The 16,264-nt window shown below is 44.2% G+C and overlaps 1 protein-coding gene across 1 annotated transcript in view; it reads right to left on the bottom strand.

Moving 5' to 3' along the window:
- Nucleotides 1-16,264, bottom strand: part of DNAH9 (dynein axonemal heavy chain 9) — a 306,203-nt gene that overhangs the window by 264,056 nt on the left and 25,883 nt on the right. Inside the window, exons 8-12 of the mRNA XM_069483261.1 lie at nucleotides 15,060-15,176; nucleotides 11,695-11,845; nucleotides 9,350-9,464; nucleotides 5,742-5,810; nucleotides 4,006-4,132 (exon numbers count right to left, since the gene is read on the bottom strand). Of these exons, the coding sequence (XP_069339362.1) occupies nucleotides 4,006-4,132; nucleotides 5,742-5,810; nucleotides 9,350-9,464; nucleotides 11,695-11,845; nucleotides 15,060-15,176 (579 nt within the window). The remainder of the gene's footprint in view (nucleotides 1-4,005; nucleotides 4,133-5,741; nucleotides 5,811-9,349; nucleotides 9,465-11,694; nucleotides 11,846-15,059; nucleotides 15,177-16,264) is intronic.

The following is a 16,264-nucleotide window of genomic DNA, read 5'->3' as shown; positions in this document are numbered from 1 at the left end:
CATATGTTGGCATTTCACTGTGGCTTTATACACTAGAAGGTCAAGAAATGGAAGTTTTCCAGGCCTCTCCGAACTTCTGTGGGGCCCCGAGCTTAGTGGCAACTGAAGAAGTGAGAAGCCAAGCAGAGGCCACAAATGGAGTTTCTAGGCACCCTCTTCTTTATCTTTTCTTACTTATCAATGTCTCTACCTGAACCTATGAGGATTTATGTGTATAGGCACAGGTGATAAAACAGGTGCAAAACCATAGCTTCTCCCCATCTCCTCCTCATCTAAAGACACCTGGGCTCCCAGCTCTCCTTCCAGTGCTCTGGGCTAGTTCTTTCTTGCTGCTGGAGAACTCAGAGTTAAGACAAATGCTAAACATTTGGTGGGGAAATGGACCCATTCTCCTAGTTTACTTTGAAATAAGCTGAAGATGGATATTAAAATTTTAACTGTAAAAAGTAAAAAACAAACAAACAAACAAAAGACTTAAATGTAAGACCTAAAACCATAAAAATTCTAGTAGAACATTTAGGAAAAACTCTTCTGAACGTTGATCTAGACAAAGATTTTATGACTAAGGCCAAAAGCAAATACAACAAAACCAAAAATAAATAAATGGGACTTAAGTAAGCTAAAAAGCTTCTGCACAGCAAAAGAAATAATCAACAGAGTAAACAGAAAACATACAGAATGGGAGAAAATATTCACAAACTATACATCTGACAAAGGACTAATATCCAGAATCTACAAGGAACTCAAACACATCAGCAAGAAAAAAACAAACAACCCCATTAAAAAGTGAGACAAACACATGAACAGACATTTTTCAAAAGGGGATTTACAAATGGCCAACAAACATATGACAAAATGCTCAACATCACTAATCATCAGGGAAATGCAAATTAAAACCACAATGAGATAACACTTTACCACTGTCAGAGCAGCCGTTATTAAAAAGTCAAAACACAATAGATGTTGGTGCAGATGCAGTGAAAAGAGCATGCTTATACACTGTTGGTGGAAATATACATTAGTGCAACTGCTGTGGAAAACAGTATGGAGATTCCTCAAAGAATTAAAAGTAGACCTATCATTCAACCCAGCAATCCCACTACCGGGTATCTACCCAAAAGAAAATAAGTCATTTTATAAAAAAAACACATGTACTCACATGTTTATTGCAGCACAATTCACAACTGCAAAGATATGGAATCAACCTAAGTGTCTATCAATTCATAAATGGATAAGGAAAATGTGGTATATATACACCATGGAGTACTACCCAGCTATAAAAAAGAATGAAATAATGTCTTTCATAGCAACTTGGATTGAACTGGAGGCCGTTATCCTAAGTGAAGTATCTCAGGAATGGAAAAACAAATACCACATGTACTTACTTATAAGTAGGAGCTAAACAATGGGTATTTAAGTCACACAGAGTGGGATAATGGACTTTGGAGACTCAGAAGTGGGGAAGTGGAAAGGGGGGGAGGGAAAAAAAATCACCTATCAGGTAAAATGTATACTATTTGGGCACACTAAAGCTCTGACTTCACCACTGTTCAATTCATCCATGTAACAAAAAACTACTTGTATCTCCTAAATCTATTGAAATAAATGATAAATAAATAAAACATGCTTGGCTATTGATATGATAATGCTTGGCTATTGATATGATAATGCTTGGCTATTGATATGATAATGGAGGTAGAGAAGGCCATTCCAAATATAAAACCACAAAGTAAAACATAAAAGTTTTTGTGCATAAAATATCATACACATAATAAAATGGTCAACTTAAAGTGGCAAAAATATTTGAAGTCAATTTATTAATATCTGACAAATATTTTCTGAGTATCCTAACAAATTCAAAGGAAGAGAAGGTACTTTCACTAGAAAATGGACAAAGGGCATGAACAAGCAATACAGAGAAGAAGAAATATAAGCAACCTGTGAACACATGACAAAGTTCAACTTTACATGTAATCAAATAAATACAAATTAATAAAACATTGAAATATACTTTTTTTACTTCAACAGGCTAGAAACTACGTGAAGAAATGAATAATATCTTGGCAGGAAAATGACTGAGTTCTATCTTTCTGAAGAACAAGTTGATAACACATATGAAAAGTTTCAGGATGTGAATATGTTTTAGCCCAGAAATTCCATTTCTAGGTACTATCTTAAAGAGATAAACAAGAATGGATACAATGGTAACTAAACATGTTTATTTAGCATTATTTATACCATATTTTACCCAATCTAAGATGTCATCAATTTGTAAGATTCACCATTATTTTGTGTTTAACTAAAGAAGAAGAAAAAATGTGATCTATTGCAAACATGCCCATTTCAGAGACATAAATATGTAAAAAAAAAAAAAAAAAAGTACATCCTAGACTCAATGAAATGCAGATTGATGAAACTGTAAAATAATTTAAAGGCCCCAAAATGGGGCATTTAAAATAATTTACATAAATTAAAACATTAACCTATATAATTCTTATCCTGTCCCCAGAGGGGTCCATCTCTGGTCATGTCCCTCTAGCTGGATAAGCATGTTACTATTCATTATCAATAGCTCAGCTATGGCCGCATCGCTTGAAGTCGTATGTCAAGGGGTGATTGTGGCTCTTCTTTGACTTGTTATGCTTGTAATTGTCCCCCTTCAACTCACATCATTGTTTAGGTATTTACCCTCTCTCACCCTTTCCTTTCTTTTCTCTCTTCTTTCCCTTCTATCATCTACAAACAGCTATAAAGTACCTACCATGTGCTACACACTGGAGCATATAGAGTCCCTGTCCTTGGAGTCTATAGAGGAGGATGGCCCATCGTCAATACTGGGCCAAGTATGGTCCCATACCAAGGACTTATTACTATATCACAACATGTAGACCATAGTCTAGTTGGTAATCCAGACATTCATCTTTTTGGGCATTTAGCATTCCATATTGCTCACAGAGAATGCTCATAAAATTGCTTCAAGGAGTTAAGTGAATTAAGCAACAGACTCATGTCTTGCCAAAGTGAAGGAATAAATTTTCTAACTTCCTTTGTTGACTTAAATTCCAGGGGAAGGGAACTGATGCTCTAGTTAAACTGCAATTTTCTCAAAAGACATTAATATGCCATTGGCTTGGTTTTCAGTTCTGTCTACAATGCATTCCTGGAGAACATGCCATCAAGGCAGAAGTAGGTGACTGCCTTTACCTCAGTGTGGCCAATATATATTTTTAAAACTGAGTGATGTTTTTCCTGATATGGATGAACCTTTGGCTATCATTTTATGCAGTATTAAGCTTTTCTGGGCTGCTATAGTCTGTGCTGGTCTCCTACCTTTCTGATTATCTAGAGAAAAGTCTCTCAATTGACATTTTTGGACAAGTAACTGTTGTGGGGTGCTGTCCTGTGCATTGCAGGAAGTTTAGCACCATCCCTGATGTCCACCCACTACAAGTCTTTGGCACCCCTTCCCAGTTTATGAACAAGCATGATTCCAGGGGGACAAAATCACTTCCAGTTGAGAACCACTAGAGTCTTATCTCCAAAGCTACTCCTGTTGGATTTATTAAATGCTATCTAATAAAGATAGAATTTTGCACATTGAGGTTCTGGCCCCCACCTAACTGTGGGTTTCTTGATGGCAGGTGCCAAGTCTTACATGCACATGGTTGGCCCTTTAGTGTCTAGTAAACAGTCTTCACATGTAGTGAGTATTCAGGGAAGGGCCACTGGGCTATGTTTGGCACTAAATGGTCAGTAATATTTTGCAATATTTCTGTTATGCAAAATCAAAGCAAATAAGTTACACAACCATACAGAAAAATGTAGACATGGACAACTTAAGAAAACACTATACCCCGGGATTCACCCCCCAAAATAAATCCAGGGTGCAAATTCTTTTGAACAGCTTTTGTATATTCTTATAAAAAGTTTTTGTGCCTTTAAAGTCAGGAGAGTTAAAATAAACTCTCCAGGAACCCAAAAGGCAATTACTGCCACCTGACTGACCTGTGGGTTAAAGTTGACAGTGATTTGCCTTGTCTGTGGGTCACGTTTCAGCAGTGGTTGGGAAAGATTGTACTGCGACTTCTCTGATACCGTCTGACACCAGTCCTCATACAGTTTTGTCTCATACCTGTGAGGATAAAAGACAACAGCCACCTCATAAGCATCCTCCTAGCTCCCCAGTGCCTGGTCATGATCTATAACATGAACTGAAGAATCTATTTGTCATTGACTCAGCCAGGCCGTGGCAGCTCCAGCAGATAACCAATAATTTCTAAAGGCGGCCTAGCTTAAATCAGAGGAGAGTAGGAGAGACTACATGGGGTCTTTTGGGGGCATAAGGGAAGTTGTGATTATTCTCGGTAGATGCTGGAAGGAGTGACTGGGGAAGATTCGCTCTCACACTAATCTTCATGCAGCTCGTCCGTGGCCATTTGCCGTGCAGTCATTACACACTGACTGAGCACCTACCATGTGCTGGGCTCAGGGGATAAAAAGATGAATAAGTATCTCATGGTAAAGGTAGCTGAAGGTGGGGATCTCAGACAAACAGATTATTGTAAAACAATGCAGCAAGTGCAACCTTAAAGAAATGCACTAGGCATGTAATGGCAGAGGTGGGGGGTGGGAGATGACAAGAAGAATGTCAGGGGAGATGTCATAAGAGAGGTAATGGGGTGACACTTCACAGAGTCTCCGAGGATGAGCAGAGGTTGGTTGGTGAAGGGGGGAGGGAGCATTCCTGGCAGAAGCAAGGGCATGACAAAGGGTAGGGGTGAGAAATGGCACGATGAGCTGGGAGCAAGGACTAGAGATAGTGTCTGCGGCTGGAGTGGCAAGAGGGAGGCAAAGGCCACCTCAGGGAGGGCTTTCCATGTCACATTAAGGAGGCGAGAGGGGCCGCAGAAAGGTCTCCCAGCTGGTGGGGGGAGCAGTGGCGTTACTGGATTGGTAACGGTGTGAGCACTGAGGTGCCCAGACCTGGAGGCAGGGAGGCCCATTAGAAAGCTGCCACAGCAGCTCAGACCAGAGAGGTCCCAGGCTCTTGTGAAGATGCTGGTGGTGGAGACAACAAGGAGCAGATGGACTTGAAGCTATTTGGAAGGGAAAAGGGGTGGAATATGGGGTGCATCTGGCAAGCAGAGGTGCCACCAACTGAGTTGTGTAAAGCAACGCTAAGCACAGTAATAAGCACAACCCTAATATTCCCTATCCTTCTCTCCTGAATCAGGAGAGAGAGCAAATGGCAGAGGGAGAAGGCAAGCCCACGGCTGCTTCTAGAACCTGCGCCCCTGAAAGACACAGCTTTGAAGCAAGAGCAACTATAAGCTCATATAAAATTTTTGTTCTTATGATTTCTCCATAAAAGGATACAGGAAGTATTTTTAAAACTTATTTTCTCTTTGTGCAGCATGAACTGTTGCTTTCTGCTTAGTGAACAGCCGATGTGATTTCCCATGGCTCCTACGTTGGGGTGCCATGAGTAGCACCCCATTTCTCCTAGCTCATACACCCAGCAAAACTGCATTGGGAAAGTGTTTGCTTCTAGAATAGAGCTGCATTCCCCAGAGACCCTGTGTGTGCAACCTAGAAATACTGTACTCACAAATATCACGGTTACAATATAAAACACAGAGTGACATTTCAGAGCCACTGAGGAAGCTGCACAAACTCAGAACTGCAAAAGGCGTCGTGGAGGCTACGCAACTGCAGAACGTACAATCCCAGAAGCTGCTTACTTTTCCAGCAACGAGAGCATATCTTCGTATTTTTGTATCATTCGCTTTCCTTCAGCAGATTCCATGCAACTATCCGTACAAAAGAAAAGAATGGCATAGAATTAGAAGAAATCAAAATAATTATCTGAGGAAGAAAATGCAACATATAACAAAGAGAGTGAATAGCTTCTTGGGCTGGTTTCTTCATGCGCCCAAAAGAGCCTGCATTCTTCTTCCCGAACATCCTCCTCTGGCCACTAGAGGTCATCTGCCCTTCCTAAAACGCAGGCGGCCCCCCAGGTGACAGAGATCTCATAACCTTTTTATGGCTCCACCGACCCCTTCACCTCGCTGAGCCAGTCACGCACAAGGTAAATGAGGTCCTTCAAAGATCAGGATAAAAGGGAATTTGAAATATTAAAGAAAAATTCTGGATAATGTAGTTTTCTGTATTTAATTAGGAAGAAACTATTAATTTATGTAGAGTCATGTTTCACATAACGACATTTTAACCAATGGGCAATGTAGATGATGGTGGTCCCATAAGATGATAACGCAGCTGAACAACTCCATCGCCTAGTGACGTCATAGCCGTCATAACATCATGACCATCACCTCCAGTATTCGGCACAATCACAAGCTTTACAGCCCAGGAGCACTAGGCTGTACCATATAGCCCAGGTATGCAGTAGGCCGCATCATCTAGGTTTGTATAAGTGCACTCTGTGATATTAACACAATGAAATTGCCTTTGATGCATTTCTCAGGACGTATCTCTGTCTTAAGAGATGCATGATTGTATATAACATTATATATATGTATATACGTAAATATATATGTCAATGTATCTATGTATATGCACACACAGATATATATATATATATATAAAGATATTTTCCCTTCTCTGAGATCCATCTAGGCTACGTGATCAGAAACACCTCCACTCCTCCATTCCTTGACACATTTATATGAGAGTCCCTTCCACCTCTCACCCCCAAATGTGTGCACATGCGATGCACATACACACACATGCAAACACACATTCAGAGGCTTCCTCAGGAATGCTGAGGACCACAGAGGGCCACGAGCAGAGTCTGGCCCGAGGCACTGCTCCCCACAGCTGTTTCCCCTGGTTTTGACACTTGCTCCAACACTAAATGAGAGTCCAGCTCCTGGGAAAATAGGCGAAGTATCTTTAATTTTCAGAAACCCTCACAATAACTCTGTGGAGGTCTGTTTTTGTTTGTTCTGCTAGCAAAATGAGGCAGCTTATTGCAAATATTCTTTAAAATCCATTTGCTGTTTAAACCAACACAGGCTTTCTCCACCAGATCCCTGGAGCTTTCCATGTAAGCCCTCATGCCTGCAGAGAAAGCACTGGATTTGCTGGCATTTTCTTCCCCAGTGGCTTAGCTTAGTTCCTTCTGTGATGAATGAGCAGTTGCATCTGCGAAGTAGCAAGATGTGGACAGTGCTTCAGCCCGATGGGTGCTCTCTGCTCACGAGCTGTGGGATTTCCATAAGCCCCCCAACCCACCCAACCCCCCCAGATCTCAGCATCTGGACAAGAATGAGGCCAGGGCAGAGCACGGCTTCTCGCATGGGGCACGTCTCCTCGTGGCTTAGGGAAGTCACAGGGACAAGTGCAGTGAAAGGCCCTGTAGCTGCCCTTTTGCTTCATGGTGAGGAATTGAAAACATTTTTAATAACCAATAAATACATATTATAGAGTACAAAACAAACTTGAATTCATTTTTAAAACAAATGGGAATTTTCATGGGAATTGTAGAGGTGGCTGTGGTGTGGCATCTGGACCCCCTCTTGGGACCAATCACTCGTAACCAATGCCCGACCTCCTCCTACACCTGCCCTCCGTACACTAGGAGTGTTGGCTGTTGCTGGGAACAGCCTCAGCCATAGAGAGCCATCTTGCCCAAGGTCACGCCCCTCCCCAGGAAAGCCCCCATCCAGCCAGCTGATGTCGGGCGTACCAAGGCCCCGCAGCTCTGAAGGGCCAGAGCTCCCGGAAGATCGGCTGAGGCCTCCGTTGCAACTGTCTGCAGCTCAGCAGCTCAACTTCTCCCTCCGTCCAGTCTCTGTCCTTTCACTCCTCATCGGTGCCCTTTCTGAGAGCATCTCTATAAAGTCCTGCACACGGCTCAGTCTGCTTCCTGGGAACCAGACCTATGGCAGCTACTGCAAAACACATTCCTAGAAGCTGGCCAGACACCCTGCCCACTCCATTCACTCATCTTCTCCCTTCTGCCTTACGGGCATGCCTGAGATGCAGGAGCGGGGGGCTTGGCTCTATTCCTGGCCAAACTTCCCCTGGCTGGGTTCCCCAGAAGAGCTCTGGGCCAGGAGCCCTTAGACCAGGACACATCTCCCAGTTCTTTCCTAGGCTGTGTCTAGGACCTTAGACAAGGCACCTGACTTCTCTCGGCCTCAGTTTCTTCACCCGCAAAATAAAGAGCTTGCCCAGACCAGAGCAGTGGCTACAAATAGATCGCTCAGCAGGGAGACCTGATCCACAGGCATGTTTTGTTAGATATTTGCAGAGTTTGAGAAAAAATGGAATCCTTGGTCATTTTAAAGTTGGACGCAAACTTTCAAATCCAGATTTCCAGCTTCTCTCTAAGTGTCAGGAGATTGCTAACATTGAGGGTGCTTTTCTGCTTGGCCACACTGGAGTGGAGCAGGGCAGCCCCTCCAGACCCCGTGCTGCTGTCTGACAGCGCCACCTCGCTACCCCATGGATCTGCCTGGCCTCCGGTGGTGTTTAGACTTCCCACCTGGGCCAGAGGGTCTCTAAGGGCTTTCCTAACTCCAAAAATCCCGTGATTCCAATGGCCAGACTCCAATTCTTTTGTTTCTGTCGTGTTTTCCAAAGTTGGGTATTTCCAACAAGACTAGTCTTTCAGAAAGAGGAGTCAGAGAAAGATTGCCCTTCGTTAGGCAGCATCCTAAACACTACATGGCGAGCAGCTCTTCTCACTCGCTCTGAGCAGCTGAGAAGCCTCTCCCTCTCTCGGTTTCTGAACTCAGTGGTGCAGCAAGCCAATGGTTTTCAAACCCGGTCACGGTCGGAACCACAGGGGCAGCTTATTGAAGAAGCAGATTCACAGCCCAGATTCGGATTCAGCAGGTGACAGTGAGAGCCCAGAACCTGCGCCTTTAACAAGTGCCCCAGGGTGGTTCTAACACACACACACACACACACACACACACACACACACACACGGGGTCCTCACACCCTCACACCGCACTCTGGGAAACACCAGGCTTCATTGTTTTCCAGCGGCCTCAGCAGCAAAGAGACATTATGTGATGGGGAGGAGTGTGAAGAACCCCCCGAGCTTGGCATCCCTGACTCATTTTCCTCCGGAAACGACTCTCACAGAGCCACAAGAGCCAGCCTGTGTCCTGCCAGGCCCCACTGAACACCAAGGGACCTGCTCGGCGGCCCCAGCGCATCTGGTAGGTGTCTGGTCCCCTGCTGGAAGTGGGAAGAAACGAAGATGATTCTCACACCCTGGGTGAGTGAGTGAGCTGCGTGTCTACAACACTCAGCATCCAGAGCGGGAACAGCGGCCTAAAACAGACCTGCCTCCCGAGAACGAGATACTCACGGATGTAGGATGCTTCTGAAGTTGCCAAAGGGACCCTGGATGCGCTGCCTCAGCTCCTGCGTCCAGCGGAGGCCCCCAGCCACGGCCGGCATGTTCCTGTGCACCGCGGAGAAGCCTGGGGACACGGCACAGCCAGACTGAAGCCAGGCTAGAGTCCCCAGCCCTCTCCACCCTAGGGACGCCTCCTGCCAGTTCCTCCACTTCTGTTTCATCTACCTCTGGACTAAAGTCTCCCCAGGAGCACACTGAGGAGTTCCTGGGAAGTTTTGTTAAAGAGGACAGAACACTGGCCCTGAGAGAAACACAAACTGCGTCAGGAGACCTGGGGGGACCCCCTGCCTGAGCCATTCTGATGTAATGAGTGTGGCAGGGCCCAGTCATGGGTATTTTTAAAAGCTTTCAAGATGATTCTAATTGTACAGTCAGAATTGAGAAACACTGCCTTATACAGGCAACTTAATCTCTCTGGGCCTCAGTTTTCTCTTCTATAAAATGGAACAATATCTTTCCTGCTTATTTAACTTCCAGGGTTCCTATGAGAATTCCATGAGGCTATGAATAAGAAAGGCCATGCAGATTATGAAGCACTTGGCCAGGGTGAGTGCAGCCTAGGTATTCTTACTGCAGTTCACACATTGGGTTTGTTTACTTATAATCAGCTGTCAAGATTTAACAAAGATGAGATTTCATTTAAAAAAAAAATCTCAGTTTTGAGTTTCTCTGGTAACATCAGAAGATTGGCAAAAATCAGCTGGCATTTGCAACTAGCTACTGGAGCTCAAGAGTGGCTACTTCCTGTTTTTCCCACTGTGGGCTCTACCATCCCCTCGTGTCAACTGCTCAGCCTAGGTCCATTATTTTCATTTTCTGCTTGTCCTCTGTGATAGGCAAATTCTAAGATGACCCCCAAGGACCCTCACCCATGCATAATCCTCCCCCCTGTAGTGTGGGTGGGGACTTTGGACATGATGGGATCTCACTCCTGTGGTCATGTTTTGTCCGATGGAAGAAGGGAGAGGGTCCTGGGTGGGCCTGACCTAATCAGGTGAGCCCTTCAAAAGCAGAATGTCTTCTCCAGCTGGTGAAAGCAGAGGAAAGCAGAGATTTGAAGCATGAGGGAATTTCATGTGCCCTGCTTGTTTGAGGATGGAGCTGGCTCTGTGGCAAGGAATGCAGGTGGCTTCTAGTTGCTAACTGTGGCCCTGGTTGACAGCCAGCAGGAAATGGAGACCTCACTGCTATGATCACAAGGAACTGGATTCTACCAACATGACAGAGCTTTGCCCCAGAACCCCCAGATGCAAAGTCAGCCTGGCCAACACCTCGATTTTAGCCTTGGGATACTCTGAGTGGAGAACCCAATGCACCATGCAGGACTGAGGGCCTGCAGAACTGTGAGCTGAAAGACGGGTGTCATTGCAAGGTGCTAAGGTTGTGGTCATTTGTTAAGAAGCAATAGGAAACCAATTCAGCCTCTGAAGGCATTTAAATTTTCCTTGTTTTGCTGCAGGCAGTTCCAACCCGTCATCTCTACATCCTCTCGTGTCTTTGCTTTGGGGGCCTTTGCCTCCCCTCCTTTTCTGTTAATCTCCCAACTTTCAGGGCTCGGATCAAGACCATCTTCTCCACAAACACAGGCTCAGATCTCCCAGCCACATGCATCTTGTTTTGTTACCTTTCCTTGTAACTCAAGTCTGGTGCTACTCACATTCTATGAACAGCCACCTTTTAGGATTAATTATTTTATTCTTTACCCCGACCTGCCACTGGGTACAGTGCCCACAAGCATGCCTTGCATACAGCAAGGACTCAAGAAATGTTTCTAAAACTCAGATGAACTTGTGTTTTGACTTTCAAACAAAGAAGTCAGGGCATCTAAGCATTGTAATAAAAATGGAGACATCACACCGTGGCACGGTACTGCCCTTGGCAGGCTCCTGGGGCTCCTCCCACCAGAAGCACGGTTGCTATGGCATTGAAGGGATAAGGAACTTTACCTTCAGTGTGAAATTCTGTGGAATTGAGGTATGCTGATGATTAGTCAGTGTGGCAACAGTGATCAAGGGTCAACTCATACATTATGCCAAGGTCTCAATTGACCAGAGGTGGTCAAGACTGCACTGCTCTCGGTCAGCCTGCCAATCTCAGCCCCAGATACAGGGAAATCCACGGTTCAGGGAACTCTACAATCACCCAAGATGGTCTGGAATTTCAAGCAAGAAGGTTGTGCTTGCTTTTCTTAGAGAATTTCATAGATCCATAGATGGACATTTAACAAATACTGGGTGAGTTGTTTCTTCCCAGTAACAAAGCTTCCCCATCAAAATCCCCTGCAACAAGCCTACCAAGTTCTGCCTCCTCCTGGACATGCTGACTGTAGATCATCCTTACTGCATCCAGGTCTTTGCTGAACATTTGGAGGAGGACCAGGTATTTATCAGATGCATCCCTTGCTACCAGTGGTCTTTCGAGGAGGTTTCCTGCTATGTCCAGCAGCTATAGAGAGAGTGGAGATAAGAGAGAAAAAAAGTCGCAGATTATATCTTTCCATGGTTACATAAATCCTGTTTCCCGGTTTTTACTTTGTATGCCAGCCAATGTAACAGAGGGGGACTGGACAGGTGATCATTAATATGTGAATATTCATAGTCTTTCCCCTTCCCCTCTGCTTCTAAAGGAGGACTTCTGCCTGCTGGGCTACCTACCAGCTCTCTCTCATTGCAAAAATCTGGACAAAGAGTAAAACAAAGAGAAAACCAAGATGGTAGAAAGGTTAAGTTGAGCTACATAATAAAAACCTAAAACAGAAGGAAGGTGCTGATGAAATATAAAAGGAAGAAACTAAGAATTCTGTCGGGGCTGTCGGGGAGAATTCAGAGGGCTGAAATTTGAGAGTGGGAATAAGAAATGTTTCAGGAAGCAATTGCCCTGAGAATGATAGTGATGCTGGGGACAGTCTGAAGATGTTCTCCTGGGCATTAAACTTCTTAACACCCTTGGTGTTGTTTCCTGGAGTAGCAGAATCGAGTTGTGAAATGCTTTTAATTACTTCTTGGTTCCTGGATTGTGTTTCTTTGATTGGGCTGCTGCCCTGAGACTAAGCCATACAGGACTCCAGTCATATTTAGAACATACCGATACACTGCATCTGAACTTGCCTTCCATTGTAACTTCTCATCTCCACCTTGTGTTTCAAGTCAGGGGTTGACCAAGTACAGCAGTGGATGTCCAAACCTGACCCACAGCCTCAGTGCACAGTTTTTATATTTTCAAAAAGAGGTTTTTTTTAGAAAAAATAAAGAAGAATATATGATAGAGAACATATGTGCCCACAGTCTAAAATATTTATTATCTGGCCTTTTGAAGAAAAAAGTTTGCAACCCTTGCTTTAAGTACAAGAGACACAATGTAAAGTGATATTCACATATTCTAAAACTGGAAGCCAAGTGGACCCCATTTGTCTAAGACCTCATGCTCTTTCCTCTACCACCTCATTTCACATTGGGCCATTTTGCTTCATGACATTCAAAGCCTGGAGAAAGTGCAAGCTCCAGGGACTGGTGGCATGGACTCAGAACTTAGATGGCTCTGAGAAGTCCTGGGTCTTTAGGGAATGTCATGGGGAATTGCCCAGGGCAGAGAAGAGCCACATATAGGTCCTATTCAGATGTCTTCCAGGTCTGACAGTTTTACTAGGTTTCTTTAATGACTTCAGGGCACTCCAAAGACTCTCTAAACATGCTAAGAGCCGTCCATTGAGGACTCTAGAACCTCCCTCTTCCCCACAAAATGATCACCCAGATCTCTGGAGTAGAAAGTAGCTCTGGCTTGGTGGAGGCACAGACAGCAGATCTCTACTGAGTTCTGTGGAGGTCTCTACCCACTGCTGGGAAGGTACAGGCATGTGTACCAAGTGACCACTCCAGCCAGCCTGCATCCAACTCCAGGGCTTTGACCTGGATGTACCCTGTCTGTTCATGTCCACCGAGGGCACACCTAGTGGTTGGACCATCTAACAGCAGCAAAGGGGATCCGGAGTCAGGTGATCTCTCTGGCTCTACTCCTCAACCTGAAAGAGAACTTCTTTGCATGAACTTATGTGCATTGGAGCTTTTGCTTTGGCTGAAAGAAGAAGGAAGGGCTTTGGTTTCTTGCTGGTAAAATGACCAAAAGGAGAGAAACAAGCAGGCAGAGAAGACTGGATGGTTCCCATGGACTGGTTGGAAGCCCTGTTGAGAAGAGGAGTCAGGGTCAAAATATAAAGAATCTGATTTTGCGAGAGCCCTTTGAGACTCTGGGAACAAACAGTGCTGCTTTGGGGACCAGGCACAAAGTTGGAAATGTCTCCCTCTACTTCTGCCCAGAACCCTACTGCACCATAAAATTTCAAGGATTGGAATTTTTGGAACCCACAGAGAAATGCCCTTGGGCACAAACACAGACGTTTTCATGGTGGGAACTGTCAGAAGAGCAATGGTAAGACTCCTCCTTCAAGCACCTCCTGGGCAGATGAAATTTCCAAGGGAAGCTGTAGACATGTAGTAAAGACATGTAATGATTCCAAAGACAGAGCTACTTGAGATACATGTGAGGCTTCCCTTGAAGACTCCTTAAATCCCTGGTGCAGAGGGATTTACAGGATAGGTAAAGCTCAGCTTCCTCAACACATGAATGGAGTTCCAGCTTCACAAGTTATCTGGGTGGTAGAGCCTCAACTGGCCATGACAGTTAATGGCATATAGGATCATTTTGTAGACATACTGTAATCCCCTTCCTTAGAGTTCAAATGATTGGAGAGGGGAATCCCAAAAGTCTTCCTGTGTGAGCTATACAACAGCAGGTATGTATTAAAGGTCACATATATATACTTGATGATTGCTATGAAGCCTGGCACATCGGGGCTACCCAATATTCTAGAATAGCATGGATCCACCCATCCAGAGTTGAAGCCCCTTCTACAATTGTCCCACCAGTAACAGAGTCTACATTTGGACATTTTTAGTGACTGGAAACTTAGCTTCTTGTCTAGGAAGTCCATTTTGTCTTAAACAGCTTTGACAGAAATGTTTTTCCTCTATTGAACGAAAATTTACTTCCTTGTAACTTCCACTGATTATAGAATGAGCCTCTTTGTAGCTTACAGAAGACCTGTTGTGCCCCACCAGGTCCTCACGACTCAGCATTCTCAGTTGTGCAGCCGTTTACTCGTCGTCCTAAGCGGTCCCCTCTCTACTCTTTGTATTGCCTGATCTGGGCAAGGTAGGGTAAGAGCACAAGTCTTCTTATTCTAGTCACGGATGCCTGAAACCCATCCTCCCTTCTCTTGCAGGTTGAATCAGCCTCGCAGCAGTGGTTCACTGGCCCCGGATTGCAGAGCCTTGGTTTCAGGATGGTGACTACAGTGGACTTTCTCACATCTAATGGTCACCCTACGGATAAAGGTGTGGTGCCTAGGGAGAGCGTTACAGAGGAAACTCTTTTTAAAAGTAGTTTTACGTTGTCATGTTTTCAGAGAAGCATAAGTGATCAGCCTGAGAATCCCAATTCTGCACTTCCTTGCCCTAGGACACGCATGTCCCTCTCTACCAGATTAATGAGAATAATTAATATTTTCAGGAACAACACAGTGGGAAGGGTTTCCCTACAGTCCTCTGATGCGGGTTGGGGGAGTTTCCAGGACAGGGGTGGCTCCTACTCCACGTGTGCAAACCTTAAAAGCGTGCTCCAAACCAGGCGTATCGTCAAAAGCTTGGATAAAGATGGTCCCCAGTCTTCGATCAAGATCTTCCACTCTCTGGTTAAATTTGGAAACGTCCTTTTCAAAGTCCTGAGGAGACAACACATATGTGTATAAGAAAAACATGATTTTCTGAAAGCCGATCCCACAATACTCCTCACTGCTAACCTCTGCACTTCAATTGGCTATACCAATGATTTATTTTAATTTTTTAAAATTCAACATGGTATGACTTAGTTTTTCATCCATGTGCAGGATGACCCCATTGTTGCAGCATTCTTACCTGGGGGCTCTGGGCAGAACGGTAAAGCGAATCAATGTGAGGTCGATGTCCCTTCAGCTCCTTCTGCGTGTCTTTCTTCCTTCCTCCTCCTGAAGCTTCTTCTCTCCCACCCATGATACCAGCTCATAGTACCCCAAACACCATCTCAGCAGCAACAGCCCCAGCAATGGGGCTGCTCCAACATTACCACCTACTTTCCTAGAAAAGTAGTCAAAATCCTATTTTTTTTAGTGTAATCGAACTAAACTAGCTATTAGCAGGAAAGTGAGCTAATTAAACTAACGCGAACTATTTGTTTTACATACACCTTAATTGGTTAAGACAGGAACTAGCCATTGTTCCTAAGCTTGCCAAATGTAGCAAATGAAAATACAGGGCACCCAGTTAAACTTGAATTTCAGATAAACAGTGACTTTTTTTTTCTAGTACATCCAAACTATTGTAGTTTATCTGGCAACCCAATGTGTATTTTTTCCTTCTTAGAACGTAGCAATTTTCAGAAAAACTTTGTTAGCTCAGATCTCTAATTTGTGGAATTATTTGTGATTGTTGTTTTATAATAGTAATGCATATGCATATGAAAAAAGAAAACAAAGAAAAGTAGGAAAACAGAGTATAGTTCTACTATCCAAACCCAGCCATATTGACACTGTGATATATTTCTTTGTCATTTTTTTTCCCTGTGCACAGGATTTTGTTCTGTTTTGTTTTATTACATGGTAGCAAACACATTGTATACAGCTTGCCTTTTAGCTCTGCAGCCCACTTCTTAATCTGACTTTTGACTCATGGCATTTTTAGAAAGCAGTTATCATCCTAGGTCTGGCCAACTGAGATCTCCCTGATTTTAGTTCTGTCTGAAGTTGCTCAGAGCAGACTCCTGCCCTGATTTCTC

Source organism: Eulemur rufifrons, chromosome 9 (genome assembly GCF_041146395.1).
Source record: "Eulemur rufifrons isolate Redbay chromosome 9, OSU_ERuf_1, whole genome shotgun sequence".
NCBI lineage: Eukaryota > Metazoa > Chordata > Mammalia > Primates > Lemuridae > Eulemur > Eulemur rufifrons.
Note: the sequence above shows the minus strand (reverse complement) of the source record. Positions and strands in the feature narration are given on the sequence as shown.